We start from the raw sequence: 25019 nt of genomic DNA on the forward strand, positions 1-25019 counted from the left end.
GATGCCTCCCCCCCCCCCCCCCTGCAGATGGAAGAATGTCCAGCTGCATTGCTAGGGGGAGGCTTACCTTCCGGGGTCAAGGAGGACCTGAAAGAAGGTAAGCTGGAGGGAGGGGGAGAGGGGGGTCGGCACGGCGGTGGGGTTGCAGCGGAGGCGGCAGGTGGCAAAAAGAAGCCCATAGGCTTCTATAGGGTATAGCCACCCAAAAGTGGCGATACCCTACTATGCGGTATCGTGGCGGCGGGGATTTAATATATAGGAAAATGCGGTAAAATGGGGGTTTTACTGCATTTTCCCCTTAGTACATCCCGCCCTTAGTCTGCAGAGCGGGGAGGCACCATTGGCTTTAATAGGACAATGCACATCCACCCTCCCCCCTTGCACTGAGGACTATGCTTCCGGCAAGCGTACACATCCCCTCGCATGCAAATGCGGGGATTTGTGCAGCCTAGCAAACAGATCTGAGTCAGGTCCAGTGTGTAATACTGGGGAGGGGGAAGGGGAGTATGCTGTATTAAGGCACATACACCTTGACGAATTGCTCCATGAGCAATATTGTCAAGCAGGACAAACCTCTGATTGACAGTAAATAGGTGGAGCTAGACAAGCATGTTGGGTGGAGCATAACAAATCCCCTCAATGGGAAAACGCAGGATATGTAAAGTGGGGTTCCAGATATGTGCTATACACATACTTACCAACTGTCCCGATTCTCGCAGGACCGTCCCTTTTTTTGCAGGCTATGGGCTAGATGTACTAAGCTTGAAAAGTGATAAAATGTAGAGTGATAAATCACCAGCCAATCAACTGCTACCTGCCATGTCACAGACTGTGTTTGAAAAATGACAGGTAGGACCTGATTGGTTGGTGGTTTAACACTCTCCATTTTATCACTGTTCAAGCTTAGTACATCTGGCCCTTTGTCCCTCAAACTTTGGGCACATGCCTTCACTGCAAAAAGGTCTGTTATGGAAATGACATTTGCTATTTGTGGCATTAAATACTTATTTTCTACTATTTATACCTCCATTACTTACACGCACACACACGCACTGTATTGATGCTATTTAGAAAACTTGTCTAAATCACTAATTTATACACTAACACTGCTAAATAGAATGACTCCAGTCTTCCTCATATAAACATACATACACATTTAAACATCTGTACTCACCTCCTCTATCTCTGCTCCAGACTATCCACAGCTTCTGTAGCTGCAGGCTGCCCCCTCCCACACCGCTGCCAATTACCAGCCACTGCCGAGTGCCTGACACCGCTGAAGATTCCGGCTGCAGCCAATTAATTAAAACCCGCAGCTCCCGGCTGTCCCCTTCCTCCAGGAGATGGAAAACTTGCCTCTGCCTACACAGCAATTAAAAAAAACTGATTTTTGGGAGGGTTTTGGGTACTCAGAAACCGCCCTACGTGCATCACTGCTCAACGACGTGGCACATTCTGCTAGCATCTGGAATCTCCCTGAAACTAGTTTTCAAAAGTAGGTAAGTATGCTTGTATGAGAGGGAGAATGGATAGGAAAGTTCAGGGGCGAATTGGCAACACAATCCGGCCCGGGGATTTTTCCCCAAGAAGCCGGGGGGGGGGGGGGGGGTTGGAGGTAGCACCATGACCGGGGGATGGGGTTGGAGGTATGCTATCGCTGATGACCGGCTTGGGGGGGCTAGCGCTAATGACCGGCTTGGGGGGAAGGTTGTTAACACTAATGACAGGGGCCCGGCTTGGGGGGCGCCACTTACCATGCTGGCAAGCTGCTTGCGGCCGCATACGCTCAAGGCCGCTCAGTTCCGGGTGACTTCACCCGAAAGCGACCATAGTAACACTGTAATACCGTCACCCGAAAGCGACCGGTGACCATACTGACTGTGGGCAGCCAGTAGTTGGTCGCGCAGTCCGAGGCCCGCGGCCCAGCCAGGGAAAAAGTGGCGGCCCAGACAAAGAAAAAGCGGCCTAATCAGTACCGGCCCACCGGGAAATGACCCAGTTTCCTGGCGGGCCAATCCGCCCCCGGGAAAGTTGCTGCTGATCAGTCCAGAAGGGGGCCACACTGCTGATAGCCCCTATAGCAAACTGCTTCCTACTCACAGGTTGAAGTCTGCCTGTGGGCGGGATGTATTAAAATACATTGCCACCCTTCGCGGCCCCCCCGCCGCGATGCCGCCGCATGCGTCCGGCTGCGTCACTAGGGGGAGGAGGGGTTTACCTTCCAGGGTCCAGGAGGACCCTTCAGGAAGGTAAGCGAGAGGGGGGTTGGCGAGGCGGCGGGTTTGCGTCGGCGGGCGGCGAAAAGAAGCCCTTAGGTACACTGCGGTATCATTTTTGATACATTGGAAAATGCGGTAAAACCCCGGTTTTACCACATTTTCCATTTGATACATCTCGTACTTAAGCTGGGAACACACTGAAGCGACAGGCATTCATTCAGCCCATATTGTGTATATACACTGGGGCAACTTTAATGAACAATCATGTTCCGACCTTCATTAAGAAGAAAGGGGACCAACCTGGGTTGGTTGGGAGCGCCTGCCAGGAGTGGTTTAGTCAAAACAGCAGCTGCTTATGGGAGTAGTCAGCTCCCAAATACAAGAAAAAAACAATAAATAAATAAAGCAGCGCTGAAATTACAATGTAAAATATTTATTACATACACTAATAAAACATTTTAAACATTAAAAATGAACCAATGGTATAAAAGGTTGTAGGATGGACCCAAATGTTATAGTCACTGATATTGAAGTAGTCACCGATAATGGGAAGGTATTTCAAGACCTGCTCTGATCCTTAGGGCAAAGGGGGGGGGGGGGGTTGAGGGAGTCCTTATTTGCCACTTGTTGGTATCCTGATGTTGTTATTACGGACTGCAACCGATGGCATAGGTGGAAATTAGCCGATCGGGAGTTCCACTGCTGCGAGTGGTCAGGTATCCAACGTTGTTCTATGGCTTGAGACTTCCAAGATGGTGGGTTATCCGATCAGATGATTAAGCAGGTGAAGTAGTCCTTTAGGTGAAAAAGGTGAAGTCCTTGGGACAATAAGGGTCCAACCAATGTAGCACCAACGCGTTTCGCAGTACCTACTGACTGCTTTGTCAAGGTATAACATTTGGGTCCATCCTACAACCTTTTATACCATTGGTTCATTTTTAATGTTTAAAATGTTTTATTAGTGTATGTAATAAATATTTTACATTGTAATTTCAGCGCTGCTTTATTTTATTTATTGTTCCGACCTTCATTAGTATACTACAGGATACTAACGATATAGCTTGATTTGATGTGTAACATATTAAATCAAGGGTCTGTCACTAGCATTCGTGAGAGCATACAACCCCCCATACACACTGAGCGATAGAGGCGATAGATGTATATAACATGAGGACATCTCTCCAGTGTGTGCCCAGCTTAAAAAGCAGTTTGAAGGAGGGATTGTTACTCCTGGCATTCTGACAACAGACACTACTCTCTTCCAGAACTAAATATTGCCCTCAGCAGCAGCCCATGTAGCCCTGCATTCATGTAGGAGTGGGGGAACACAGCTCTATGTAATTGGCATTTTGCAGCCAGCGCAGTGGCCAATCCTCTCACTGGGCGGGATTCTCTAAAATCCGCAGCCCTCTTCGCCCGGCATCGCATTTCTAATGACCGCATATTCTCTAAAATATGCGGTCATTAACGCAAGGGACAGCTCTTGCGATAAGAGCTGTCGCTTGCGATGCGGCGCCGTTGCTGGACTTCCGGGTCTATGACCCGGGAGTCCGTCTGCGCATGCTCAGACTGACGCGCCGGCCGCAGGGCATGCTGGGAGGGATCCGTGACGGATCCCTCACACACCGCATCGGTAAGAGCCCATAGGCTTCTGCAGGGAACCCGCGGTGACACTGCGGAGGGAGGTTAGAGAATACAGAAATGCGGTAAAAACCCCGATAATGGGGTTTTTACCGCATTTCTGTGATAGAGAATCTCGCCCACTGTATTGCCACCTGAGGTGAGCTGGCCGCATGAAGGAGGCGGGCCCCATAGCAATCACTCTACCTGCACCCATTGTAGCTCCAATCTGTTTACTTTTAGCTACAGTATGTTACCGTATGTGTTTGCAGTACATCATGATGAGAAGAATGGATGTGCGGGTCTGGATCCTAGAGATCTGAACCCCTCCCCCCCTGAACTTCACCATCTGAGCTGACTAGAAGTCCTTGCTGATTGGCACCATTTTCGCTCCGGCATTGGAGAGGTGGACGGACGTGTTTCTGTCTGTCTGCGGGTGGCTTGGGGTGGGTGCTGCTGTCTCTGCTGTATCAGTCCAGGCTGGGTTACGGACCTCCTGTGTGCTCTCTGCCATAGCGCTGTGCTGCCGTGTATAAATCCAGTGGTGCTGCTGTATATATAAGTCCAGTGATGCTGCTGTATATAAATCCAGTGGTGCTGCTGTATATATATATATATAAGTCCAGTGGTGCTGCTGTATATACTGTAAGTCTAGTGGTGCTCCTGTACATACTGTAAGTCCAGTTGTGCTGCTGTATATACTGTAAGTCCAGTGGTGCTGCTGTATATACTGTAAGTCCAGTGGTGCTGCTGTATCTAAGTCCAGTGGTGCTGCTGTATATATAAGTCTAGTGGTGCCCCTGTATATATAAGTCCAGTGGTGCTACTGTACATACTGTAAGTCCAGTTGTGCTGCTGTATATACTGTAAGTCCAGTGGTGCTGCTGTATCTAAGTCCAGTGGTGCTGCTGTATATATAAGTCTAGTGGTGCTCCTGTATATATAAGTCCAGTGGTGCTGCTGTATATACTATAAGTCTAGTGGTGCTCCTGGATATATAAGTCCAGTGATTCTGCTGTGTATATACTGTAAGTCTAGTTAGTGGTACTGCTGTATATAAGGGCGGGATGTACTAAAGGGAAAATGCGGTAAAACGCCTGTTTTACCGCATTTTCCTATGTACCATTACCCGACCGCACGGATTTCGCCGGGCAGGGTATCGCCACCCAAAGGTGGCAATACCCTATAGAAGCCTATGGGCTTCTTTTTTCCGCCCGCCGCCTCACCGCAACCCCGCCGCCTCGCCAACCCCCCCTTTCCCCCTCCCTTGGGCTTACCTTCTTGCAGGTCCTCCTGGACCCCGGAAGGTAAGCCCTTCCTCCCCCTAGCAATGCAGCCGGACGTCCTTCCGGCTGCAGGGGGAGGAAGAGGCGCCGGGGACAGCCTGCTTAGCTGTCCCCGGCATGTAGGCAGCAGGAGGCGGCAGGTAGGAGACGGAGACCCCCCGCAGACCACAGTACAGGTATCACGGGGGGTCTCTGTTACCGCACCGCAATTGAATTCCTATTCCAACATAAGGATATTTAAAAACAGGGTAAACCTGTACACATGGGGCCTAATTCAGACCTGATCACACAGCTGCGGATTTGCAGGTTGGGCGATTATCGATAGACTGCGCATGCATACGGCCCACAGTACTCAATGTGTAGTAGAATCTAAATATCTGTAGAACATTGTTGATGGTGGGCAAGTGGATAGCGTACCCAATTTGTGTGTCCAAAAAAAGGGGAGCGCCCAAGTTCAGAATACCACTTTCCTTATCTATGGTGTATATTCGCTGACTAGCGAGCAGGTATATGACCCTCCCCCCCTCCCCCCATCCTGCCAAGCGAATCCCACACAAGCATGGGGGTGGATGCGGTCAGGAGAAAAATCATTGGGCAGGAGCTGAAGTCATGTGACGTCAGCCGCCCGCCCCAAGCAGGAATCGCCCCCTCCTGTGTTCACAGGGGTACGTCCAGCATTTTGGGTAGTCAGCAGTGTATGCAGTGCTGTTTTAACCCCTTGCTGGGTCCCTAGGTTTTTAGTTATGTTGGACACCCTCAGGGGTAAATTTACTCAGCTGTGTTTGGTCGAGAGTAAAATCTCAGGTAAGTTTCACCAATTTTTCAAACATGGAGATCTACTAAAAACAAAATTGTAATACACACCACACCACTGTCCCAATTTACATAGAAAAGTCCTAATTTGTCTCACACATTAGAAATTTGGGAGGTACAGTACAGTATGTCCCCATTCGCTGCCACTGTGATGGACAGGTGTCGTGTGTATCATACGGTAATGACCGGGGCATTTCATGGCATGGGGTTAGGGGGTTGTGAGATGTATGTAGGTTTGCAGGACACATGGGGGCACATGCACTAAGCATCAAAAGTGATAAAATGGATAGTGATAAACAGACAGCCAATCAGCTTCTGTCTGACATTTCTCAAACACAGTCTGTGACATGGCAGGTAGGAGCTGATTGGCTGGCTGTATATCACTCTATCACTTTTGAAGATTAGTGCATCTGGCCCATGGTGAGCAGCAGCAGCAGCAGCAGCACCGGTAATTTCTGTGCACATGCACGTGACTGAAGAAAGTAACAGTTGGGCGCATGACCCAGTCCACTGGTATCTACTGTCCTTACTCAGCAGCCTGCACATCCCACTACAGAGGCATCATCATCTCATGGAAACAACATCCTAAAATCTAAGAACTCATTTGATCTGCTACAAATTTGGGAGGTATGTAATGCCCTCTCCTAATACACATTGTATTCTGTATTTGTGGCAAACACAAGCAACCCAAAGAGTTACTGACTGTACAAGGTGTTTAGGAGCCATTAGGCATAGCACACACAATGCTCTGCTCTCTGCTCTCTCTTATATACAGTAATATCATTTCACAAAACATAACATGCAGCAAATAGGTCCAAATCCGTTACCACAGAGCCCATATTCTGCCTAGTAATATAGGCTGCAAACGGTTTTAAGGGATTATTCAGACCTGAACGCACGGCTGTGAATTCGCAGCCGTACATCTGCGCAAGGCCAACCTACGATAAAATCCAGCATCTGATTTAATCGCTGGCCGTATGTAGGTTGATTGACAGGAAGCCGATGTTTGGGGCTGGTAAGCGGCCGTTTACTGGGAGTGTCATGGAAAATGCCGGCATGCCCAGGCCTACTCAGGGAGGGTGTGTGACGTCAGCTGCGGCTCTGACCAGCCTGTTTCTATCGCACAGCCCAATTACTGTAGGTCCTGGACTACGCTCAGGCGGTACATAAAGGAAATGTCATTGGATGGTGAGCCAAGCGAGTTGATGTGCTCGCTAATACATCCAATCACATGCAACCGCTAGCAGGAGAAATCATTCGATGGTTGCCGACCATCGAATGATTTCTCCTGCCTTCGAAATAAAACTCAGTCTCAACTGACTGTTACTTCCCATGGTCCAGCCCTGTTTCCGCCCTCGCCACCCCCGGTTCTCCCTCCCCACAACGTAAGGCCCGGCAAGTGTGTATCTCGCCACAGCCATTACAGGCATGCACAGACCCCCAACCATCAGAACAGGGCCAAATTCAGTGTAGAATCACCCCCTATAGTAGCATTGCTCATGCTGACCACGATATATTTTCAAAACTGTGCCAATATTTCATTTACTTACACTAATTCCATCATTTTAACATATTTATGTGCCTTTGATCACTGCAACAGAACATAGAACTGTACCGGTTTGTACTTCTTCTTCTTCTACTGCCTATAAATACAACTTTATTGATTGTTTATTATATAATTCAAGAGTAAATCATATAAAGAGAAAGTAAATGGTAAAACATTTCTACCATTTGCCGATATAGAAATAACAGCATTGCAAAGTCATATATGTAGTTGTTTTGTTTTTAGTTTTTTTCTATGCTAATATAACGCTGCACCTCTAATATGCTGTCTTACTGACTGGCACTGCGCATGTTAACAGTATTCCACTCGTTTCCAAGGTGACTATAGTATGGGATACTATAGAGATATACATTCCCGGAGTGCTCCTGACAGTATATATGAGGCAGCATTGGGAATATCTAACGCTAATGGCAAATGAAGATTGACAGATGCTGTATTGCTTTGAGTTATTTTATATCTCTTCTTCATAGCTTTTATTTCTGAAAAATGTTTGCATTTGCACCCCTGGCAGCACAACATGGTGTGCTCAGCTGCAACGTGTAACTCTTCATCCACACCATATACTGTAGGGTTGGGATTGTTGAGTCGACCACAAGTAGGTCGACAAGCATTGGGTCGACCCTACTAGGTCGACATACAGCAAGGTCGACATGGGTTAAGGTCGACATGGGCCAATGTCGACATAGATCTAGGTCGACATGGGTATTGGTCGACATGACATTAGGTCGACACAAGCATTAGGTCGACATGGGCTAGGTCGACTGTCAAAAGGTCGACATAGGGTTTTCACTGTATTTTGACCCGAATGTCGACTCAGTTGACATGGACACAGTTTGAAGTGCACTGCATCCCCTCGCATCGCTCGCTTCGCTCGCGATGCTTCGGGCACGGTGCCTCGCTGCGCTCGGCACACTATTTTATTCTCCCACCACGCCCTAGTGGATGGTAGGGCATGAAATACCGCCTGTCGGCACATGTCGGCTCAAAGAACAGTGGAAAACCCCATGTCGACCTTTTGCTTGTGTCAGCCTAGATGTGTCGACCTAGATCCATGTCGACCTTGACCCATATTGACCTAGATTTATGTCGACCTTGACCCATGTTGACCTTAACCCATGTTGATCTTGCTGCATGTTGACCTAGTGGTGTCGCCCCAATGCTTTTCGACCTAGTGCTAGACCTAATGACCGTATCCCATACTGTATATCAGATCCTTCTTTCAGTGCAGTACATACTGCACTAGAGAATTACACAGAAACTCCACTTTGCAAGGATTTCCTTATCATAGGGGTTTAATTGGTAAGATGGGAGCAGTATTGAAGATGCAATGTTGCCCATAGCAATAAATCCTAATCTACTTATTTATTTAGCAACTTTAAGGAGATAATAGATAGCATCTGATTAGTTGCCCATAGCAACAACCCATGTTTAATAGAAGTCCCATCTTAGTAAATGAACCCCATAGAATCCAATAAATGGCACTTCCTCTGGTGGAGAACTTGCACTCCAGGCTCCAGTAGCGTGTGTGACTACTTTGGCAGAAATCATTTCGGGACTTATACTGTATGTTAGTCGGGCGCCCGGCTACGCTACACTGACAACGTAGCTTTGGCTACATTGTCAGCATAGCCATTGCCGGACTGCCAGCTAAGCAGCGGGTGGGCGGGTGGTGAGGCAGCGGGCGGGAGGGCAGGCGGTGAGGTGGCGGTGACGCAATGCGTTTTCCCGGCTCCCCCAGCGGCACTAGCCAGCCACCTTTGTCATCGATGGTCCCCCAGCCACCTTTGCCATCGATGGTTGCCAACGATGGCAAAAGTGCAACTGACCATCGATGGTGTATAAGTATGCAATGGATGACCATCAATGTTTTTACACATCGATGGTCATCCAGGGATGGCCACCCTTGCCTTTGCCATCAATGGTTACCATTGATGGCAAAAGTGCAAAGGACCATCGATGGTGTATAAGTGCAATGGATGACCATCAATGTTTTTACACATCGATGGTCATCCAGGTATGGACATCCTTGCCTTTGCCATCGATGGTTACCATTGATGGCAAAAGTGCAAAGGACCATCGATGGTGTATAAGTGCAATGGATGACCATCAATGTTTTTACACATCGATGATCATCCAGGGATGGCCATCGTTGCCTTTGCCATTGATGGTTGCCATCAATGGCAAAAGTGCAACTGACCATCGATGGTGTATAAGTATGCAATGGATGACCATCAATGTTTTTACACATCAATGGTCATCCAGGGATGGTGACATCGATGGTGGGAAACCATCTGGTTCTCCCCCATCGATGTCAAAACAATTCAACATTGGCCATATACCATTGATGTTTTGTAAACATCGATGGTCGATGGCCATCCCTAAGTGCTGGGACTGTCATGGCGGACCCACGGAGAGAGCATATCCCCACTATCCACATCATACCACCGCTATCCACGTGAGCATGGAGTTAATTCTATAAAGTGTGGTGAGTGCAGCGAGCCACCGAGCCCGAAGCGTGGCGAGTGCAGCAAGCCCCGCATAGGGACGCGCATACGTCCGCGAGGGGATACGCGTCCCCTCACGGGGCTTGCTGCGCACGCCACGCTTCGGGCTCGGTGGCTCGCTGAGCTCACCACACTTTATAAATTAACTCCACGCCGACGTGGATAGTGGAGGTATGACGTGGGTAGTGGGGATATGAAACATTATGCATTAACGTAGCTCTAAATAAGTAACTTACGTAGTTTACGTAACTAGCATAGTGGTGTATTGGTATTCTCAATACACCACTACGCAAACTATGTAACGGGCGCCAACTAACATATAAGTACCCACATTTCTTGTCAGGCTATTTTATATATATACAGTATATTAATGTCTAATAATCATTATGCAGCAATAGAAGAGATTTTGTTTGTAGCCACATATCACAGAGGTAGAACATCTTCTGGCGATACTAGCCAGTAAGAAGGGACTCATCTCTTTGGCAGCCCCACTCTGGATCTTCTCTGTCCATGTGGCACTTGGGCTTCCTATTCCAGATAAAATAAAGAACATAGCATATTCAAAAAGTAATATAATAATATAATTGCCAAATTTAAAAATAATAAAGCTTTGTTTGTTAGTACTGTGTATCATCTGTGTAGCAATTGGAGAGCCGTTGGTACGCGTCATCCTTGTTAAATATCTGATAACTAGATTTCAGATGCGTCTAAGACTGTATAACTTTTTTGATAGAGTATGAGGCACACACCCCATAGCAAACAGATCACGGGTGCGACAAGTAGCAGCATAGGTGATGGCTACTACATATACAGATATATACTCTAATGGCAGCTATACCTCACTGAAGGCCAGATGTATGAAGTTTTAAAAAGTGATAAAGTGGAGAGTGATAACCAACCATCCAATCAGCTCATATCTGTCATTTTTCAAACCCAGCCTGTAACATGACATGTAGAAGCTGATTGGTTTAGCAATTTTTTAAGCTGTGTTAATTGCACCTCTATTGTGGACTTTATGGGAGAAATTTACTAATATGGGAATAAAGCTTTGCATGTGATGTTGCTATGGGCAACCAATCAGAATCTACTTCTTATATATTTAGCACCCTCTAGACATGGGTCTTCAACCTGTGGCCCTCCAGATGTTGTAAAACTACATGTTCCAACATGCATTGTCACATTTTTTCCTATAAGAGAATGCCAAAACTGTCAGGGCATGCTGGGACATGTAGTTCCATAACATCTGGAGGGCCACAGGTTGAAGACCCATGCTCTAGAACAGGGCTTTGCAACACCGGCCCTCCAGATGGTGATGAACTACACATCCCAGCATGCCTTGCATCAGTTTCAGCATGGCCACATAGCAAAACTAATGCAAAGCATCCTGGGATGTGTAGTTCACTAACATCTGGAGGGCCGGTGTTGCCCAGCCCTGCTCTAGAAGATAGTTATAAGAATCTGATTGGTTGCCCATAGCAACATCACATGTGAAGTCTAATTCCCATTTTAGTAAATGTCCCCCTATATGTGTACAGTATAAGGGGCATTACTTATTCTACAGCACTTTACAGAAATTATTTGAACTTTCACATCAGTCCCTGCCCCGGTGAAGCTTACAATCTATATTCCCTACCACACAGACATACCAGGGTTAATTTTGTTGGGAGCCAATTAACCTACCAGTATATTTTTGGATTGTGGGAGGAAACCGGAGTACCCAAAATAAACCCATGCAAGTACGGGGAGAATATACAAACTCTGTACAATTAGGGCCATGGTGGGAATTGAACCCATGACCTCAGCGCTGTGAGGCAGTAATGCTAACCATTACACTGTCTGTGTTGCCTGATTGTGTAGCATAAATAGAATAAAGGGCACTTCAGTGTTACATAAAGTGAATAAGACGCACTACTGTGTGTCGTAACTTGAACCAGTGGCGGTTTTTACCTATGGGCTGCAGCACCCCAAGTAAAATCCACCACAGTTCTCTGCCTAACTCAGGGCTGGGCAATTGCGGCCCTCCAGATGTTGATGAACTACACATCCCAGGATGCTTTGCATTAGTTTCAGCATGGCCACATAGCAAAACTAATGCAAAGCATCCTGGGATGTGTAGTTCATCAACATCTGGAGGGCCGCAATTGCCCAGCCCTGGCCTAAGTGAAGCCAAATGCAGTATGTGAGGCTGCTCTAATTTCACTGTGACTGGCAGTGACTTCCCATTGGAAGTCTGACCTACCAGTCCCCCAAGGCAGTCCCATTGGGAGGTGTTCCCTCCCTCCGGGACACCTCTACATGGGCTGCTGAGCAGCAGCCCATACAAAACAGGTTCCGCGAATGAGCAGTACCAGGACGATACTGTGCACGCTCCGGATCCGGGGCCCTGAAAATGCCTCTAGGGAAGCTGCTGCAAAAGCAGCCTATAGAGGCTGGGGGCCAATGCATGCACAGTACCGAAGAAGCTACTGCGCATGCGCCAGCCCCACTGTGTGGACCGGTGGCTGGGACCAGAATCATCGGTGGCAGTAGCGGGGACCACGAGCACAGCGGTGGCAGCGGAGGGGGGGAGGCCCGCATAGCCGCAGATGTAAGAGCCGCTGTTGTAACATTGTGATATGAATGAATGAACATTGTGCTACTATAGCAAAATTTTAATTGCGGTTAATATTGTCTGGCCACGCCCCTTTCTTGTGAGACAACACCTCTTTGTCTTCACCTTTGGCGTGCCTTGCCCCTTTATAAAGTATGTAAGGGAATGTGTGTAGGTCGACCACAGGAAGGTTGACAGGCCTTAGGTAGACACATGAAAAAGGGTCAACATGGCTTTAGGTCGACCGGGTCATTAGATCGGCACAAGCGTTAGGTCGACAGTCAAAAGGTCGACATGGGTTTTTCAAAGTTTTTGTCCCAGTGTCGACACAGTCAACATGGACACTGTACCGGTGTGTAAGTATTAGATATTACTGAGGCACAGGAAAACAAGATGTTCCGCATCTCAGCACATTAGATAATGGCAGCCTTCTTGGTAAAGGTAAATAAATGCATCATTTAATGGAGCATTATGGAGGTAGGCGCAATAGCGCACTCCATAAACCAACTTCAACTTTGCTATGTATGACTTCCATGACTAAGGAGAACTCTAGCTCAATGTAACTGTAAGACACCCATTATGGCTGGAGTTAAGGACTCATCTCCCATTGCTAAATAGATACAAAATACATTTGGATAAAACACTCCACAAATATCTGCTGATCTGTTTATGAAATCTAAGTATTTGTGTTCTTGATACACCTGCTTCTGTTATATCATAGAAGAAGAAGGAATGTAAAAGTCCTAGAAACAGCTCAGTATGAGCAGCCACAGCTGAATGACTGGGACCTGTTGAGTCCTATTAGCTGCTCAGTCAATCACAAGCGTTTCTCCGTGCCGGCTGCCTGTGGTTGGCTAACAGCTAAATGAAGTTAATTCAGGTCACATTCAGCAGCGGGCATTTCTAGCTTGGAGTTGGCTTATGTGACTTTCTTTCTCATACTGGTATATAAACTGATGGAAAAAGTTCCTTTAATGTTACGAGGACAGAATAATTTACCATTCTAAAGGTGCCCATACACGGTGCGTTTGCACCGTGCGATGCGATGCGCGCTCCCGCGGGAATCTCATCGCGCAGTACAAAAACAATGTGCTGCACATACTTTGTGTACTGCCCTCGGATCGCATTGCATCTCATCGCATGCAAAATGCATGCGTTGTGAGGCGAAGTGATCCAGCCCAGTGCGAACATCACATTGTGTATAGGAACCTTAATACAATCGTTTTATTATTAGTATTATTATTAATAATAATAATAATAATAATAATAATATAAATAATAATAGCAAAAGCTTTTGTTTTCTTAAGCCCCCTACACATGGGGCGATGGGGTAGCCGGTGCTGAAGGACATGGTTAACCACAGATCGCTCAGCACACACCGCTGCACACCCGCAATTTACCCGCGATGTGCGCTGAGCGATCCGTGCGGACCCCGTTTTACCTATCCTAATAGACAAAACACTGCGATCTTAGCAGGAAAGACAGTGCAAGCACTGGGGGCATACACACAGAGCGATCCGTGCTCAATATCTATGCAATCTAGTCAGATCGCTTAGAAATGGGGCTAAATTGCTCTGTGTGTATGGCCCTTAAGTGACAAACAAAGGCAATATGTGCATATTTCATTCAATTAAACATAATTTCAAAATGTGTCTGTGATTTTATCATATATTATAGTATTGAATGAGGGATTTATTTTTGTTTTAATGTTTTTGTGTGAAAATATGTTGTCTAGTTATTTCTTCTGCTATAGTGGGACAATAGCGATGGGTCACTCACACATTGTGCCACCCCTTTTTTGCCATTATTCTAATGCTAATAAGAACCCTTCCCCTAATGTACAACTGTGCACCTAAAGTGCAAGGAATGAGACATCCACTTTGTGTGTCTTTAGATGTAACATTCCCCTTGGTACGTCTTGAGATGCTACCATTGGGGACATTATTAAAACGTTCCCCTGCTAGGCATTGATTGTCCATGACAATATGGCCTCCGATGTAATCGACCTGAATTTTCAATTAGGCATGCCCGCGCCACTCCCATAACAAGCCCACCATATAATTCTTCTCCATCTTTCAAATAGCCATCTCCTGGTCACCATATAAATTTTTAATACATTTCTAAAGCTACACGTACAACTCCTGTCGCTAGCATGCGGAGGGGGGACACCCCGCAATACGCCGGCACATTACCAGCTGCTCCTCTGCTGCACAGTCTAGCGGCAAGGACAGGCACAGACCGATCCCACAAAATGCAGCATCACCGCAGTTGCCCCCTGTTGCATCGGCACCACCCCCTGGCTAGCACTGAAATTGCAATCTGATGTGATCGCAGTTTTAGGGCTCGTGCATGCACACATGCACAGAAGTGTGGAGATCGCAGAATAGTGTGTGAGGTCAGGAGAGCAAACCCTTATATGTTTTGGGGGAAACTTCTGTTGTGATAAGCGGAACTTTTGGTGTGCTATTTTTGTTTGCACTAAATTTTTCTTTTATCACAACTGATTACATCCCCGATATACATGATAAAATTGTAGCTTCTGGGGTTTTCTTTAAATTGCCATTCTATAGCAATTTGCCGCCACATTTCTCTCTGTGCTTTACTTTTGAGAATTATTGTAGGTTAAGGTTCACATCCTTGTATCACTATAATTTACATCTTGACATATATTAACCTTTAGCCTTTTAATAACTTCCTGTGACCAAAAGTTTATTCTGTGCAATAAAGTGTCAACGGTAATTGTTTAGATGTCACTTAAGATTCACCAAAGCAGTTTTGAGTTTTCTATAAAAAGGAAGATTAGAATAAATAATACGCTTTCACCCCAATATGCTAATTATACATTGCAGCTTATAACCAACTCATTGTGATCCGCTGTTGACAACTTGATGACATCACATTTCAAAACACTCTGAGCTCAGCGATAACACTGTGAGTGGCTCATTCAACTAACGCAAACCCAGAGAGAATCACCACTTATTAAAGGTAGATGATTCCTATTACCCTTCATTTATGTACAGTTGCTCATAAAAAATATTATAGAAATGAGAAAATATTATAGAAATTAATATACAGTAAATATCATGAGAATGACGCCAGACTGAGGAGTGTGTAGAACTTTCTAATTTCTTCCTATTTTCCTATGGGTGGGGTATATTTTATTTATTTACAGTTTCTTATATAGCGCAGTAGATTCCGTTGCGCTTTGCAATTGTAGACAGTGATAGAACAAACTGGGTAACAACAGAAAGACGCGGTTGTATCTTTATTATACCTGGACTATACTGATTGAACTCTATTCCATGAAAGGATTGGTTACAATTAACTAAGGTCCTGTAAACACGTGATGAAAAATACATAATTTCTATATAACATATGTATTTATTTATTTCTTAGTTTCTTATATACTGCGGCAAATTCCGTTGCGATTTGCAATTGGAAACAGTGATAAAACAAACTGGGTAGTAACAGACCGACATCCTTGTGACCTTACATTTAACAGAGAAGTCTGCCCGGAACATAGGACAGTAACCAGTTACCCGCGATAATTAACCTCTGTTAAATGACTCGATAAACTGTTGGCACCTTTTGCGAATTATGGGCCTGATTCAGACCTGTTTGCTATTTTCGCAGCCTAGCGAACAGGTAGACGCCACCCGCCTGCTGGCCATCCGAACCTTCTGTCTTTGTAGACCTTCTGTCTTTGTCGACCTAAGGTATGTCGACCATACTTAGGTGTTGACCTAGACATTGTCAACCCAGGGACCAGATACCAATTTTGCCGTGTTAGGGCCACCCTCGCATGTACATGGCTGGCTACAGGAAGCTGGCAAAGAAAATAATCCCGGGCTCAGAAGCTTTTTATAGCACAGTCAGGCAGCTCCACCTACCTGAGCTCATCACAGTGTCAGCAAGCGCGCTTGTGCAACCATTACTTTATGTCACTTCTGGGCAGGATGCAGAGCGCCACTGCATCACTGCATCACCCCTGCTTCTTCATTTCCCTCCCTATTTATCTATGTCACCCACTGTCTATCCCTGTAACCATAAACCCCTCCCTGTCATTCACTCCTCCAGTCACCCACTGCTTCCTCCAGTCACCCACTGCCTCTCCACGCAGCATATGTGGCTGCCAGCAGGGTCTGCATTTGATACACCATGTATTGTATATAGGAGAGAAGACACAGTAACCTCTGTCAGTCTAACATTATTAAATAGCTCTGTGCCCGTATGATGTAATAATAATAATAATAATAATATCATGGTGCCAGGATGACTATTTATTTGCTATATTCAATGTTGCTTGAAGCTCATTCATAGAGATACATATCATTTGTAAATTGCTGGTGTTGTGACTAGCTGTGACTAGCTGTGACTAGCATGCATCAGAGTGTACATTATGCATGTTTTATGTTAAATATATATCTTCACACAGTGATACGTAGGGACAATAATGATATTTATACATAGGGGTAAATATACCAAGATGGGAGTTCTATTGAAGGTGGTATGTTGCCTATAGTAACCAATCATCTCCTTTCTATTATCTTCTAGGAGGTGCTAAATAAATAAGTATAATTTGACTTGGTTGCTATGGGCAACATCCCATCTTCAGTAGAACTCCCATCTTCGTAAATTGGGTACTTGTGTATTAGCCGGGCGCCCGGTACGTAGTTAGCGTAGCGGCACTGTCAGAATCAGCGTAGTGTTCCCGCAGCCAGCGTAATCAGCGTAGTGTTCCCGCTGCCAGCGTAGTTAGCGTAGTCAGCGTAGTGTTCCCACGGCCAGCGAGTTAGCATAGTCAGTGTCAGAATCAGCGTAGTGTTCCCACCGCCACGTAGCCAGCGTCTCTGTCAGAAATAGCATAGTGTTGCCGCTGTCACCGCTGCCAGACAGTGTCCCTGTTATAGCTGAAGGTGAAGTGACAGTGTAATGGCTGCAGAACCTGCAGCCATTACATAATACAGTTAACACATGTTGTCAATACTGTCTCAGATGTATAATATGGCAGGTGTGAATGTGTTCCTGAAACACCCCCACTATCCGCGCCAGCCCAAAGCGTGGCCAGGGGACGCATTACGTGTCCTCCCGACCTGTTCATACGCCCACTATCCACGTCGGCATGGAGTGGATTTTCTAAAGTGTGGCGAGCGCAGCAAGCCACCGATCCCGAAGCGTGGCGAGCGCAGCAAGCCCCGTGAGGGGATGCGGACTACTTCACATGTGTTCCGCGGCCCCACGCAGGGCTCACTGCGCTCGCCTCGCTTCGGGCACACTTAATACATTTTATGCATGAGGCGCACGTGCTAATAATTACTGAGACACAGGAGTGTCTGAGACGCACCTGCGTCCCAGACAGCTGGAGAGCCACTCCACTGGCGCCCGCACGATCCCCTCTCCGCTGGCATCCCCCAGCGCAGGGGATCTGGTGGTTACCTAAGAGGCACTCACTAGACTTGGCATGGACGCCAGGGACAGAGCCATGGACACCGGGGACAGAGCCGGGCTGCCGTGGAGTCACTACGCTAACTATGCTAGGCAGCCGTTGGACTGCCGCGGAGTCACTACGCTAACTACGATAGGCAGCCGTTGGACTACGCTGACAGCATAGCTTAGCCTACAGCTGCGTACGTATGCTAATTGGGCGCCCGGCTAATACACGAGTACCGTAAATTGACACCATCCAGTCAATAATATGTAGTGACAGTGATACAGACAGTGATACACAGTGACAGTGATGGTGATACATGGTAATGAGATACAGTGACACCCAGTGGCAGATAGCAGCACCTGGTCAGTTTCAGTCCCAGGTGATACTATAGTATCTGTACCATCCCCCCCCCCCCTCCATACACACACACACACACCTCTCCAGCCTAGCCAGCACTCGGTGCCACCACGCTACCACTTCAAGAAGCACCAAGCAAGAGATAGCTGGGTCTGGCATTGTCTAAGAAAAACGCAGGCATGCATAGGAAAATGCAGACATGCTCAAGCATTTTTGTAGATGGTGTGTGACGTCAGCTCCAGGCCGGATATACCAGTATTTATCGCAGCAGTCGAGTAAGTCCCTGGCTACTACTAGCTTGCGATGCTAGCCATACACATCCATTCACACAGCGTGCACATCAATTTGTAAGGTGGGATTTCAATAAAGGGGGGGGGCAGTGTCTACCTGGCAGCTGCTAATTCTCTAAGCAGCGATGACATCTGAATCGGGCCCATTATGCATGTAAGTGACTCAAGTGGGGCATTATGTGTGTAAGCAGCATGTAAGTGACACAAGTGGGGCATTATGTGTGTAAGCAGCATGTACAGTAAGTGACACAAGTGCGGCATTATGCGTGTAAGGAGCATGTACCGTATGTGACACAAGTGCGGCATTATGTGTGTAAGCAGCCCAACAGGCACTGCAACTTTTTTGCAGACCTGCAATCAGTTAGCCCCCTCCCCACCAGAGTGAACTTCTGCCCCTGTGTATGGATGCAAATGGCCTCACAGCTGTGCGAAGAGGGGGAAATCCATTTGATATCAATCCCCATCGAATCGCCCCCCATGTTCAGCACCACATAAGTCAAGACTTACTCTGCCCTGCAATGGCCGTGGGGAGATCAGAGCCGCTGATGATGTCAGCATCCCTCCAAGCACCATGTCACCTAGCTAGTCCTCTGCATACACACTGCTTGATCCGTCCTGATCGGGCAGTGTGTTGAGCCTTCAATTGAGCTGTCAATCACCACTGGCTCCTGTTACAGGTGTACGGGCAGTCAGTAAATCATCCGTACACACAGCAAAATGTTCCAATATAACTTTAGGCATGCTTTTGCCAAAGCACGCAGTTACTTCTACTTTTTTATTTACTCCCACCTCAAAATCAGGACCTACTTTATATACAGTAGCAAGCTTTAGTGCTTAGATTGTCAAGTGAAAATAACAACATTTCATTTAAAAAAAGGTACTTGTTTCCTAGCACGGCCACAATCTGGAGTAATCGTGTACCTTAAGTTAAGGTACACGATTACCCCGATGGACCCGATTTCCTTTGAAATCAGGTCCATTTGGCCGGCTAGGATAAAATATCGGGGGCATCGCGTCGGTCGGGACCATTAAAAATGGTCCCGACGCGACCGACGCGATGCCCGCGATTTCCCCATAGGCTTCAATGTTAAAAAATATTTTAACATTGAAATCTTGTCGGGAAAGGTAAAATATCGGGGGCATCGCGTCGGTCGTGACCATTAACAATGGTCACGACGCGATGCCCCCGATTTTTCCATCGTGTTCAATGTAAAAATATTTTTTTACATTGAAATAGTGAAAAAAAAATGTGAAAAATGTGAAATGGGCCAATATGACCCATTTCACATTATAGATGTCCCCGTTGTCACCCCACGATAGACGCCAACCCGAAGCGTGGCGAGCGCAGCGAGCCCGCGAGGGGCGGCGGTGCGCGTCCTCCGACCTTTTCATTCCCCTACTATCCACGTCGGCGTGGAGTTGAGAATAGAATAGTGTGGCGAGCGCAGCGAGCCACCGAGCCCGAAGCGTGGCGAGCGCAGCGAGCCCCGCGAGGGGACGCGGATACCTTCACAGTTATACGCGTCCCTTGGCGGGCTTCACAGGTGTCCGTGGCGACACGGACACCTGTGAAGTCCGCGAAGGGACGCGTTTACCTGTGAAGGTATCCGCGTCCCCTCGCGGGGCTCGCTGCGCTCGCCACGCTTCGGGCTCGGTGGCTCGCTGCGCTCGCCACACTATTCTATTCTCAACTCCACGCCGACGTGGATAGTAGGGGAATGAAAAGGTCGGAGGACGCGCACCGCCGCCCCTCACGGGCTCGCTGCGCTCGCCACGCTTCGGGTTGGCGTCTATCGTGGGGTGGGGTGTACGCCATTAAATTTGGGGGGGGTTGGGAATATTTTTACACTGAATCCAATGTAAAATCGGGTCCCAGGGACCCGATTTACATTTCATAAAAAAAAAAAAACGGGTCAAAAATCGGTCGGTCGCGTCGATCGCATCGCATGCGACCAAATCGCATGCGATGCGATCGACCCGATTTTTCCGACACGACCACCCCGATGTAAATCGGTGTGGCCGTGCTAGGAAACAAGTACCTAAAAAAATATTAAGAATATTTAGATTTATGAATGCACTTAAACCGAAAGTTTCATAAAATCTTCCTTTTTATAGCTTTGACACTTGATGGTGGGAAATGTGGATTCAATTTGCAGCATAACCATAAAATCCTACAACTTAAATTACAATCAATTATGAGACAAAATCATCATTATTGCTCTGTTGCATCTCTGTGGGGTACAAGGGAAAATTAGCAAAGTTCCTAGTAAAGAAAGGTCTGTACGACCATTATGGGGGGACTTGCCAGCTATCGCGAGGAGGTGAATCCCCCAGCCCTCATCCTGAGGATTTTAATAAGCACAAACTGATCAGACTTTAGTCCAGAGTCGTAATTGTATTGAGGGCAGTTGAAATTGGTGCATGGCTATGTAATTCTCTAAGGCCATACCCTACAGGAATAATAGTATTGTGTATGTTTAATAAAGAACAAATAAGGTTTTACATTTAAAAGTCATAGCCTCAATACCAAAAGGCCACCATGCAAATAAGATACAGTATAATAGTAAATAATGTTTTTGAAATGATTTGATGACATCGCAACGCATGATTACATCACAATTCATGACATGCTTCTAGTGGTAGAAATAATGTGCAGCAGAGGCTTACCTCAAATGCAATTCTGCTCTCTTTAACAGCCATTGTCAGATCTATCGTTGGCAAAAAGTCTTCCAAGCCATGGGATCGTTCTTTCATCCCAATGAACTGGGAGGCCTCAAAGATAAAAATTCAAGAATATCTGTTCAAAACAATGAGCTTAGGAAAATGATGGGTCTGATGCAGGAGAACCTGGAACTGCGCTTCGCTCTGAAGGACCATGAGGCTCACGTCAGGACATTTCCAGCACCACCGCTGGGCTCCTCCGCCTCACCTGCAGAACAGGTCAAAGAGGCTGTTCGCTCAAAACCACACTGTTCGGAGGATATCCCATGCACCTCTACATACCCAGGCAGAGGCACATATGTGGGAGATTGTGGAGCATGTTATCTTAATGACAAAGATGAACATGGAAAAATGTTCATGAAAGGATTCAAGCTCAAAGATAGTTCAGTGGAGGCTCGTTCAGAGAAGCATATTGAAGGTAAGATGTATAGACAAGACAGAGGCATAGAAGTTAGTGGGTGCATTCAAAGATCATCAATATCCATTAAAGGATGATACAGTATTAGTATTCTGAGCAGCTGTTAATGAAAACACACAAACATGCTGTTTACATAGTCAATCCTCAATCAATAGTAAATAGGAAACCATTGAAAACTTTAACATTTTTCTCTATCAGCCAGTACAGTATATGTACTAATTCAGGTTACATAATATTCCCCTCATTTCATTTCAGTAGAACAGGTACCTCTGTATCATACGTTTCCCCCAACCCACAGTCGTCATCAGGTAAATCATAAGACACCTGCAATAGAAAGACAAATACTGGATCTCAGAAGACAAGTTTGTCAACTACTATCAGAGCAAACACTTTTGTAAAAAATAAACACACGTCTGCGATGTCCTTCAAGGTCTATTCAGACCGGCTATGGAAAATCTAATAAAAAATAAAGAGTCACTTCCAGTTTCTACACCTGTCCCTATATAAGAGATGCTTCATTAATAGTCTTCATATAAATGTGAGAATACACACAGATGTGTCCTCATACTCACAGTTAATAACCAATCAGAACGTACCTTTCTTTTATTTAGCAACTTTTAGAATATAATAGCTAGTGGGCCTAATTCTGACCTGATCGCAAGGCGAATTTGTTCTCAAAATGGGAAAAACCATGCTGCACTGAAGATGGGGTAAATGTAAGGCCCCATACACACAGGGCAATTTCAGCCTATATAGTGGGGATATGGTTGCTGAGTGACCATGTCTGTTTGTCTACCGGGTGATGGTCGCTAGTAGCGCGCTCCTGCAAACAGCCCAGTACTGGTCACTGGTCGGAGGACCATGCTCCTGCAACCAGCAGCTTTTGCCTTCAGTGACATTGTTTTCATCAGTGACCATTGCTGGTCGCAGATGAAAACGGGACAATCAGCGATTTGGTCACTAAGAAATTTATCGATGAGCGATATTAAGTCAAAATCACTCAGCGTCCAAACTGCTCCGTGTGTACGGAGCTTAATATGTGCAGAGAGAGTTAGATTTGGGTGGCTTCTTTTGTTTCAGTGCAGGGTAAATTCTGGCTGCTTTATTCTTACACTGCAATTTAGATTTCAGATTGAACACACCCCACCCAATTCTAACTCTCTCTGTACATGTTTATTAATTTATTTTTTATTTATTAACAGTTTGTTATATAGCGCAGCATATTCCATTGCGCTTTTACATGTTACCATGTTACAGCTGCCTCATCTACAGTCAGGGCCGGCGCCACGACTAGGCAGCTTTAGGCATTTGCCTAGGGCGCCGGCCACTGGAGGGCGGAAGTTGGAGCAGCTGTCCCCCCGGATGGGATGGAGGTGAGCTTTAACTCTCTCTCTCCTCCCCCTCTGTCGCCGCTGCATCTCCCATCGCTGCCCCCTGTAGAGTGAATCACCAGGCTGGGGTGACTCTAACAGAAGTAGCAGCAGCCGGGTCCGCCGCACGCCCGGCATCCGCCCCCCCATCAGCAGCCGGGTCCGTCACACACAGGGCATCCCCCCTCCCTCGGCTACTGTGAAGCGGGTGAGCGCCAGGCCCCCACCCGCCTGGGGCGCTGTCTACAGTGCAGCATGGTTTTGCCCATTTTGAGAACAAATTTACTCTGCGAGCAGGTGTGATTTAGGCCCAGTATCTTAGTGGTTGGCAACATCTTCACTTCTAAAAACTTGCACTTTAGTAAGTATACGCCATGGTGACACTATACAATGCAGAGTGTTGTAGTATCATTTTTCACGTATATGCATCTTAGTCACAATCAGATGTGACAAAACAGTGTCACGAGACTGTAATGATCCATGACACACTTTTCTATCTGTGGGTGACTGAGTCTGTATTTCTGCGCTAGGCGAGTTGCACAGAACCTGGCATGCCGATAAAGGGATGTTTGGTACAAATGCAGCAGCAGGGTATGAGCGCACAGATATATAAGGATGAATAAATGTACTTTGTATTATTATTTTTGTCTCAACATGGAAGATCTCAGTCGAGGACAAGGGACATGATTGTGACAAAATTGGGATGTAGCCAGGCCTCCCACCCTTTAAATAATCCAATATTTATGCCACATCCCGTTAAGACACCTATCTCCACAGTTATGGCACGGCAGCACCTTGCTAACTCCCCTCAGCTCCCTTGGCACTATACACACACCCACAGACACACACAAGAATCATGATTGGTGGACAAAAGTTGGGACTGTACCACCAAGAGTGGGACTGTTGGCAAGTATTTAAATATAAATGACTATTTATTTAAAAATGATTTAAGAGCCCCCAAAATAATAAACATAATTCACCCTAATTCTAGTGAAAGTTGTTTTAAATTATCTAGTAGCACGTCTCAAAAAATGCAAGTGTTAAGTGTTTTTATATATTTCAGGGCACAGAAAATACCTAGCCAGCATCTCAAAAACTCCTGCAGAAAGCACGGAAGTTGGCTACAACTTTCACATGGAGAGGTTTCTGTCAAGATACAAGTAGAGGATTGCAAAGTACCCATGTCTACAACAAAATGGGTGACTGTCTCACGGAAAATCAATTCGCAAACTTTATGAGACCAACTGAATAAAAATAATCCTCTCTGAGCTGTTGTTTTGGTTTCTGACAAATTAGTGAAAGGAGAAATAGGTACAATATAAAATATACAAAAAACTCAAAAGGAAAAGGAAAAAAAACTGGTAAAAGCATATGACAATGGAGTAATTCAGACCTGATTGCACGGCCGCAAATACGCATGGTGGACGATTATTGATAGATTGCACATGTATACGGCCTGTAGTACGCATGCACGAGGCAGTCCTAGGATTTAAAGCCTGCTATTTTTTTAAATCACCGTTCACAAGGTGATTCACAAGAAGTAGGAATCAGGGGGTGGTAACCAGAAGTGTTATGGAAGTGACAGAGAAAACACTGGCATGCGCATGAGTTTTAGGGGGGTATTCAAATACGGGTCACGACAGGCTGGCCTGAAAGCCGTGACCTGGTCCCACTCTCGGCAGGCTCGACTGCAGCTCGGCAGTCAGGATTCAAGCACATAAAAGGGGGCGTGGCCATGAAATACGGCCATAAATCATCTAGCTGCGGCGTGGAGCTCGACAATTCCTGGCCATTCTCGGCAGAACGGGCCCGACTGCTTGTAAAGTCGGGCCCGTT

At 46.4% G+C, this 25019-nt stretch overlaps 1 protein-coding gene across 1 annotated transcript; it reads left to right on the plus strand.

The window, feature by feature from the left end:
* Positions 1-6407: 6407 nt before the first annotated feature.
* Positions 6408-24451, plus strand: LOC146031595 (uncharacterized). The gene is made up of 4 exons (XM_083158450.1): positions 6408-6565; positions 15446-15581; positions 21371-21813; positions 24247-24451. The coding sequence occupies exons 3-4, from the start codon at positions 21411-21413 to the stop codon at positions 24345-24347; spliced, it is 504 nt and encodes a 167-aa protein (XP_083014576.1). The 5' UTR covers positions 6408-6565; positions 15446-15581; positions 21371-21410; the 3' UTR covers positions 24348-24451.
* Positions 24452-25019: the final 568 nt, after the last annotated feature.

This window comes from Crinia signifera, chromosome 1, assembly GCF_055691185.1.
Source record: "Crinia signifera chromosome 1, ASM5569118v1, whole genome shotgun sequence".
Classification (NCBI taxonomy): Eukaryota; Metazoa; Chordata; class Amphibia; order Anura; family Myobatrachidae; genus Crinia; species Crinia signifera.